This window comes from Danio aesculapii, chromosome 21, assembly GCF_903798145.1.
Source record: "Danio aesculapii chromosome 21, fDanAes4.1, whole genome shotgun sequence".
In the NCBI taxonomy this organism is placed as follows: Eukaryota; Metazoa; Chordata; class Actinopteri; order Cypriniformes; family Danionidae; genus Danio; species Danio aesculapii.
The window spans coordinates 5,251,421-5,260,206 of record NC_079455.1 but is presented as its reverse complement, the minus strand read 5'-3'; the positions used below and the strand labels follow the sequence as shown (position 1 = coordinate 5,260,206).

Here is an 8,786-nt window from a genome sequence, read left to right as displayed (position 1 = left end):
TTACAAAATCAGGGTTCTTACTTTAAAACGAATATCAAATTCCCTGACTTTCACTGACTACAAAGCTTAATTTCTATGAGATCTAATGAATTTAAAAACATGGTAGATTATTTATTTATATTCCCCCAAAATATCTTCCTATGTGTTAAACACAAGAAACAAACTCATAAAGGTTTAAAACCACATGAGGGAGAGAGTAAACAATGAGGTCATTAGGTTTTTGGGTGAATTATCCCTTCAATGGTTTAGGTTACTGGTAAAAATCAATTTCTCTGTGGAGAAAATAAATGCAGTTCTTGCTTCAGGCTACTTTGTACATGTGTACACAAACATTCCAGTCACATGAGTCTAGGGAGGTCAAAAAATAATAACTACAATTCCAAACGAACAGCTGAAATGCACAACTGTAATCGCGACGACAGTTCAGAAAAAAACACAAACGCAATAAATCAAGAGAGAATCGGATGTCTCGTCACAGTTAAGTTTTATTCATTCAACATTTCACATTACAAATATTTAAAAATTATGCATATTGTTATAAATAGTTGGCTGCAAACAATTAAATAACATTAGATTTTTCTTTTCGTTTCACTAGCACTTACAGACCAACTCCTAGAATATGAACATTTCGTATAACATAACTTAATTAGAAAGCAAAATACAAAAATAGGAACTTATAAAGTGAAATGACAATAAAAATTAAGGTGATATCTTAAGTAAAAAAATGCTATTAATAAATACGACAACCTTCCCATACACAGTTAAAAACTATTGAAATTTTCGCCATTAAGTAACATCGTTAACAGACAGATATTTAAATATTTATTTTCCTTCAGAAAATGTGAACCATATATTGTGGAGCACAATATAGCAATTAGTAAAAACTAGACACTTTAACATATTAAAAGCTTCACCTCAAAAATATAACAAAAATCTGATCAAAATTATAAAAATTAATTATACATTCCAATTAAAAATAGACCGATAAACAGCTAGATACATCGTTGACCTAATAATTACAATGCGATCAATCACAGTAGCTCCAAAGAAACAAAATAAGCGAAATGAGCACAAAACCTTTAATGTTTTAAAAATAACTTCGATCATTTATATTAGTACAAATAGGTTGATTTCGTCTTTTTTTTGTTTCTTTTTTACAAACACCAGCATGAAAAGGATTACAATAACAGTAGAAAATGACTGTGAAAAACATATTAACATCTTCTTTAAATGTCGGCAATTAAAAATGGCATTAAAGAATTACATTGCAAAGAGTCTTGTTTTTTCTTTTTTTTATCTGGAAAAAAGTTCAAAAAAAGTATTGCACATAACAACTCGACGTTAACTTGCAACATATTTACCACATTCAAGTCTTAAGTTCCCCTTCCTCCAAACGGGTTTGGATTTACTTCAAACAGACAGTGGGGATGAAGTTCTCAAGTCTTTTCGACACAGCGTACTAAAGAAGATGCTTTCGTCCTGCACTGCAAATAGTTGTTTTTTTTAATGTATATATATATCTGTATTTTTCCTCTGTGCATCCTATCGATACTGGATTACGGGGAAAGGCATAGAGAATAATAACAAGGTAGTGGGGGTGGCCTCAAATCAAAGCTTTAGAAACATCTGGTGCACAACCACAACGATTAATTTCAAGAGCTAATTCATGTACGGTTTTTTTATTTTCTCTTCTCATCATGCATGCTAAGGGTTACAATAGGAACTAGTTGGCAGTTCAAGAATATATATATATGTATATATGTATATTTTCAAATGTTAAAATATCTAAACATCAAACATCCATTCTCGTGAACTGACCAGATTTAGCATTCTCCTTATATTATAGTTTATGTTCCAGCTATGGAGAGAGGAAACCAAAAAGACGAGCTTTTGCTTGACATGAACGACAACGTGTTCTTACCATGCTGCTGTCGGATCATTTTTCCCAATTGAAATCTAGTGTACAAGAGCGCTCTCTCTCCTCTGCAGATTTGTCGCGTCAACACAAGTGCGTGCTGCTTTAGCTGTAAAGATTCCTCAGCACTGAAATGTATAAAAAGCATAATTGAAAATAAGATATATTAAATTCACTTTTCTCTTCAAATGAAAGTTTCCATATATGCAGATCTCTCAGTAACAAAAGTACAAAAGCTACCTTTCACAATGTGAAAAATTGAGGTATTGCAAAAAGGAGTTTTTTTTTTCCGTTTCGTGAAAAATGTGCCTAAAATGACTGTCGAAAACAAAAACGTATTTAGAAAAGTAGTGCATAATAAATGTTTATATGTGCATGACAAAATAATTTAGCTAGAAAACACTGTACCAAAAAATCAGCAGGCCATGTATAAAATAATCTTTTTTTTTTTTCGTTTTTTCGTTTCTCGTTAACAGCAAATTCGTCAAAAAGTGTTTCGCTTTGAAAACGTTCAACCACCACCAGCTCGAGTGACGCAGTTTCTCACTAGTGTATCAACTGATCACTGACTCCCTGACTTTAGCGCTAATCGGTTTTCCGAGAATTGGCCGTTACCTGACGAATTACGCGCGTCTTCTTCGTTTGAGGATTTTCACTAGTGTAGCTAGGACTGATGAATTCAAGGCCAATCTTTGGTTTGCTGGAGCCCGTCTGGTCTTTAAATATCGAATGGGATGAAGACTAGGGGTTGGGTGGAGGGGGGGCAAAATTAAATCTGCAAACGTCCATGGTTTTACTAGCTACTGAAACAGCCATCTTTGGTTCCCTAATGTCTGAAAGTGAGTGTTGGGGGAGGAGAGATGCATGGACTACCTTCAGTTATGCTTCACACTTCAACACTGCGGCTGCGGTACGGGAGCTTCATCGTTTCGTCTGTCTTCCTCCCTTTCAAGTAGCTGTTCTGCTCGTACGTACACCTCTTTTCGGGGGGGCTTCTGGGGAAAGGCTTACGAGACATATTGCGAGTTAAAATAAAACTAAATTAAAAATGAAGGCTTGCCGCTAACAGCCTGAAAGAACGCGGACGCTAAGCAGGACCAGAAACGAAATCAAGTTCCACGCGTTCGAACCAGCTTCGCAGGCAGACTACTGCAACTTTACCAACGTACATTCCCCACAAGGATGCTGAATCTCCAATTCTAATCAGGAAGCGACAGAGCAGGTTTTCTCAATGTGCTGTTTGCTGATGTCACTTCCTTTTTTTTTCCTGCCGTCCTGGGGGGAACGGGTTAGACCAGCTTGATTTTTATCTATTTTTTTGTCGTTTTTAAATATATATTCGACTTAAACTAGCAGCTAAGCTTGAGGTATTAGTTTTCTTGCATGGAGATCAAATCCAGACAGCTGTTGTGGAATCAGTTGTTGTCAACATTAAAGATTAGCATGGTCTTAAAGTATACACACGCACGAAATAAAAACAGAGCGTCGAGAGAATTCGCCTCTTCTGTTTTCGTCAAATCCCAAGCTTTGGTTAACAACTGAGATCTTAAACCACACATCTGTAAAGAAATAAGTGCACTCTTCCCGCACCTTTTCTCACTATTCGCGTTTGCTCCTTCGCCTTTTCCGTTAAATTAAAATAGGACGTAATACTTCCCAAATCGCAAGGTTAAACAGAAAAAAAGCCAATTCTAAAGTCATGCAGATACCTACTGACAAATTATACTAATACTCAATATATTCACATCTCTGTGCACTTGAAAATTAAATAGAATGGAGTTATAAAAAAATAGAGAGATGGATTAGACATTTTCTTTTTCTTCCTGAATCTTCTTTTTTTTCCATATATATTAAATGACAAATTAAAATCCTTTTTTTGTCGTTTGTCTTTTTTTCTTCTTCTTAAATTAAACTAAAAAGGAACCAGCAACAGAAAAGTGCATTTATTTAGATGATGATTTTGCGACTCCTCCTAGGCTACGCTCCTCCGTCTCCTGCTCGTTCCCGCTCTTCTCCTCCCGTCCCCGCCGGCTTTAGTTCCAGCGGAAGGAGATGTGACGAGGTCTGTCGCCTCCTTCCTTCACCAGGGGCTTGTGGAACTCCCGGCCGGCGCGTGAGTGGATCGCCGCCCAGCAATATTCACAGTAATACTGGAGACAGGTCACGTTAGCGCAGAAGAAAGGAGCAAACTTGCCTCCGCAGCGAGTCCCCTGACATTCATCACACAGCTGGTCATCCAGGACGTATGGCTTCACTTCCACCTAAACCCAGAGAGATCAGCACATGGTTAAATGCGGGTCCTTCCTACGAAATGCTTGGAGCTTTTGCATTATTAAATAGATTTAGTCAAATATGGCGCATTTTCATGACATTTTCAGTTCTCAATATTATGTCTCCACAGCAAAATTAAAACAAGAATAAGAGTCTTTTTTGACCATTTGAGAGTTCCTTTGGCCGTGTTTTGGATCATTGTCTTGCTGAAATGCCTTCATCATCCTGCTAACGTAGATGTTGGACTGAAGCAGCAGATATTAATCTACAATTAGGAGGGACAAAGGGTTTATGACGAACAACTGAGAGATTTCAGCTGCTGTCTGGGCGTTCACTGCCTTTCTACACCTCTCTTTCTTCATGTGTTCAATACTTTTTCCCTGTGTCATTTTATTTTATTCCACATTACTTCATTTGTAAAGTAATTAGATTTGTTTTCTTTGCATAAATGTATTTCTTTGGTTGTTACCAAGATCGGGTTAAAATTTTAAGTCAACAGCACCTTTAGAAATATGTTTTCTGAAAAAAATGGGGATGTGTTGAATATTTATTTCACCCACTGTAGGTATTTTTACAATTTTTTCTATTTTTCACTAATGATTGCACAGTTAAAGTTGACAAATGCCAAAAATCTAAAAGGCATGATTCTCGATAAATAGTAAAATCTTTTGTTTAACCTAAAATTCCTTAACAGATTTAATAGATGACGAGGGAAACAGAAAATCAGTCAAATATATCTGCAAAATAAAACATATATATAATAATATTCATATAGCACCCACTGTCAGCCCTGATTTTTAAATATCAGCTTTGACAAGAGAAACAAATGAACAGCTTGACTTTACAATATACTAGAAACCAAAGTCTAGTACAACATTCAATACAGTTTAGCAGTTAATGACATGATAGTTAATACTACAGTATACTGTAGCACTTATTAAAATGTTATAAGTACCATAACATATACAGCATTATGTACTTTACCATGGAACGGTTCTAAAACACTGTAGAACATAGATTACTTAAACTTTTTTGTCTTGATTCTAGTCCAAATATTTTTAAAAATCTTAAATCAAGAAGCATTTTCTAGATTGTCTTGTTTTAGGAAATAATAAGTAAAAAGTACGTTTTTTCCCCTAAACAAGCAAAATAATAATAATTTTATGTCAAGAGGAAAAACTAGAATACTTTGCTTACCCCACTGGGCAGACTGTTTTGCATGTTTTAAGGAACAACTCATTTCATTTCGGGATAATCCTTCTGAAAACATAACAGTTTTTTTGCTTGTCTAGAAAAAGCATGTTGATTTAAGAATTTTTTAGATATTTGGACAAGCAGCAAGACAAAAAAATGTAAGAAAAGCAGTGTTCGATGGTATTTTAGAACCATTTTAAGGTAAAAGTACATAATTAAGTATATGTTATAGTATTTGCAAGACAAGACAAAACATTCAACGTAAGAAAAACATTTTTTGCAGTGTACATACTATCAATTACTACAATGTTTTAATGTGGGTGATCAAATGTAAGTGTAACCAATAAGTTTATGAAGTGAAATTCAATAGGGTTTGACTACGCTTGTTGTGTTCCTATGAAATAACACATAAAAGGTATCAATATTTTGAATAAAATGTGTATGTATAAAACAATATGTGGCTTGTTTTTGACACATTTAAAATATATGGATAAAATTAACTAATTTTATTATTTATTTATTTTTTGTAGGGCCAGAGAAAATTTTGTTAGAGCAAAAAAAAATCTTTACCCCTGGCCCAACTAGGCCACCAAAACTTATCCTTAGTGTTGAGCTCTGATTCTGGAGGAGATTTGGAGTATTTTATGCACAGAATTTCAGCCAGGATGAGCTCTGGACTTTGACTGGACTATTGCAACACCTTGATTTTTGTTGTTGTTCTTCTTTTTCAGCTGATCTGTTGTAGATTTCCTGGTGTATTTTAAATCATTGTCGTGTTGCATGACCCAATTTTAGCTAACTTTAGCAGTCGGACTGGCATTGGCGGTCACCAACAATTGCTGAATCTTCAGTTCAGACATTTGATTAGCAGTGCCTGACTTATTTTTGCTAATGCTATAATGCTATGTTGTTGTTCATCTGAGGTTTTATCTAACACGCAAGATAAATATCACAGCAGTGCTCATAAACTACTTTTAACTTTTTATATAAATATATATAAATAAAATAATGACTTTATTCTAAATAAAATCTTTTTAAATGTCTAAAATTAACAAAATGACTATTTGAAAAGCATAAAAAAATAAAACAAACTAATATATATTAATAAAACAATACAATAGTATCTCTATGATACTAAAAACATGGACCACAATGCAAAATTGACATATTTTAAAAGTTAATTTGAGGAAAATAGTGATGAAAATAAAACTAAAAAGTAAAACCACACTAGGGTTTCATAATACATTTCCTTCACTGGAGATTTCAGATTCAGATCATTAAGAACCATTTCCAATTTTTCTTGCAATAAAAAGTCCTGCGTTACTTTTACACTATAACTACAGTAATAAAAATTGTCCTAAGGTAAGAACAGGGGTTGTTTAATAGTTTTAAGACAACTTTAATGAAAGGTTTTGAACCACATCAAATGTTGAATACTGTATGCAAAAAAACTCTGTTTATCAGCCAAAAAACAAGCCATAATGTGACAAACAGGGTAAGATCATAGTCCAAAAACTGAGCTTAAGTGTTTGTGAGGCTCGCAAGATCAATGTCATTTCATGGAAGGGGAGTGTGCGTGTGTGTTTTTGGTGGAAGTTGCCACTGACCCGTTTATCGATTTCTCCATGCTGCAGTTGTACAAAACGAGCACTGATAGCAGCAATGTAGCTCTGCTGATTAGAGAAGGCGACCCGCCCTGCGCCCTTGGGGTACTTCAGCTCTGGGTCTGTGTCGATGCCTGCGTAGCACACGCCGCCATACAGCCTGTCCATGATCATCGCCAGCTCCACTGCCAGAAACACAACACGGGAGTTAATGCTCTGAAATCATTGTGTACATATCTTTTTTATGTTTTAATGCCATATCAGCAGCATTGGCTTTATTCACAACACAATATATAACATACAATCATATCAGTTTCTTAATAAACATTCATTGTATGAAAAAAAAAATCATACAAATAACAACACCACCACCAAAGAGTCATATTAGGGCTGTGCAATTAATCGAAAATCCGGTTTCGATTTCGGTTTTAGCTTGTAAAGATTATGAAAGACCATTAATCGAGATAAACGATTATTCCATCATATACCGCCCCCTTTCCAGTTGTACACATTTGTTGCTCTGCAAAGCTCAGTTCCACGTGAAAACGACTCAAAGCATGTACTGTAATGTAACGTTTGCAGCACGGGATGCGAATCATTCATATTTTTAAAAGTGCGAAGCGAGCAGAGCACACACATCTAACGGCATCTTAATGTAAGCGCTTTGATGTACGCTTTAAATACATGCACGTTTGTGTCAGAGCGCGGTGTTTAGTGATTAATCATATTAACCCTCATTTGTGTAATAAACAAACAAGTTGAGAATCAAAAGACATGTGAAAGAGAAACCATATCAGAGCCGCACTATTCTTAAAGTGACAGCGCGCAATATTCCTGCTGCCGCCTGTTTTTATTAGTAATCAAACAACAAAAGGAGAAAATCCCTTACTGCTCTTGACTGAAGGATTTTTGTAGCTAAAATATTTCTTACAGTGAAGATGTTTAAAGCACAGTTTAAACTTAACAGTTTTAATAACTCATCTCCAATAACTGATTTCTTTTCTTTTTGCTATGATGACAGCACATTATATTTTACTAGATGTTTTTCAAGATACTAGTATTCAGCTTAAAGTGACATTCAAAGGCTTAATTAGTGTAATTAGGCAAGTCACTGTATAACAGTAGTTTCTTCTGCAGACAATCAAAAATAAATATTGCTTAAAGGGGCTAATAATATTGAGCTATTAAAATGAGTTTCAAAAAATTTAAACCTGCTTTTATTCTAGCCGAAATAAAACAAATAAGCCTTTCTCCAGAAGATAAATTATTATAGGAAATACTGTGAAAAATTCCTCTGTTAAACATCATTTGGGAAATATTTATATATAAAAATAATTCACAGAAGATGATATAGAAGCACACAATCCTAACTGTAAGCCAAAAATAAACATAAAATGTAAACTTATCCCTTCAATTTGATTGGCTGATTGAAATATTGTCCCAGGATCGACATAGACGTTTATTCAGGAACATGTCCTACTTAAATCACACTAACCCTATATACGTACATATTTGTAAAGTATTTTTGAGTGAGAGTTACTTATTTACGCAATCCTAACTGCATACAACAACGTTCAAAATGGCCCAACAATGAGGTTTAACTTACAATTTGAGCATCGAATGGAGTAATGTGTGTGAGTGGCCAACTCTATTTAATACTTTTCATATGTTAACCATTTGCAAAACCCACAGAGAGATAACCAGTAATGATTGATGAAAAGAACAACAAGAAAATGGATGAGGTTTTTCCCTCAGTGCTTACAAAGGTAAATTAGACTATAGGGGAACTATTCAATGGCTCC

At 34.7% G+C, this 8,786-nt stretch overlaps 1 protein-coding gene across 2 annotated transcripts in view; it reads right to left on the bottom strand.

Moving 5' to 3' along the window:
- Positions 1–467: 467 nt before the first annotated feature.
- Positions 468–8,786, bottom strand: part of LOC130215261 (cytoplasmic polyadenylation element-binding protein 4) — a 35,125-nt gene continuing 26,806 nt past the window's right edge. For both annotated transcript variants that reach the window (XM_056447181.1, XM_056447182.1), the window contains 2 exons: positions 6,988–7,169; positions 468–4,176 (listed from right to left, as the gene is read on the bottom strand). In XM_056447181.1, coding sequence (XP_056303156.1) covers positions 3,949–4,176; positions 6,988–7,169 — 410 coding nt within the window. In that variant the 3' untranslated portion in view covers positions 468–3,948. The remainder of the gene's footprint in view (positions 4,177–6,987; positions 7,170–8,786) is intronic.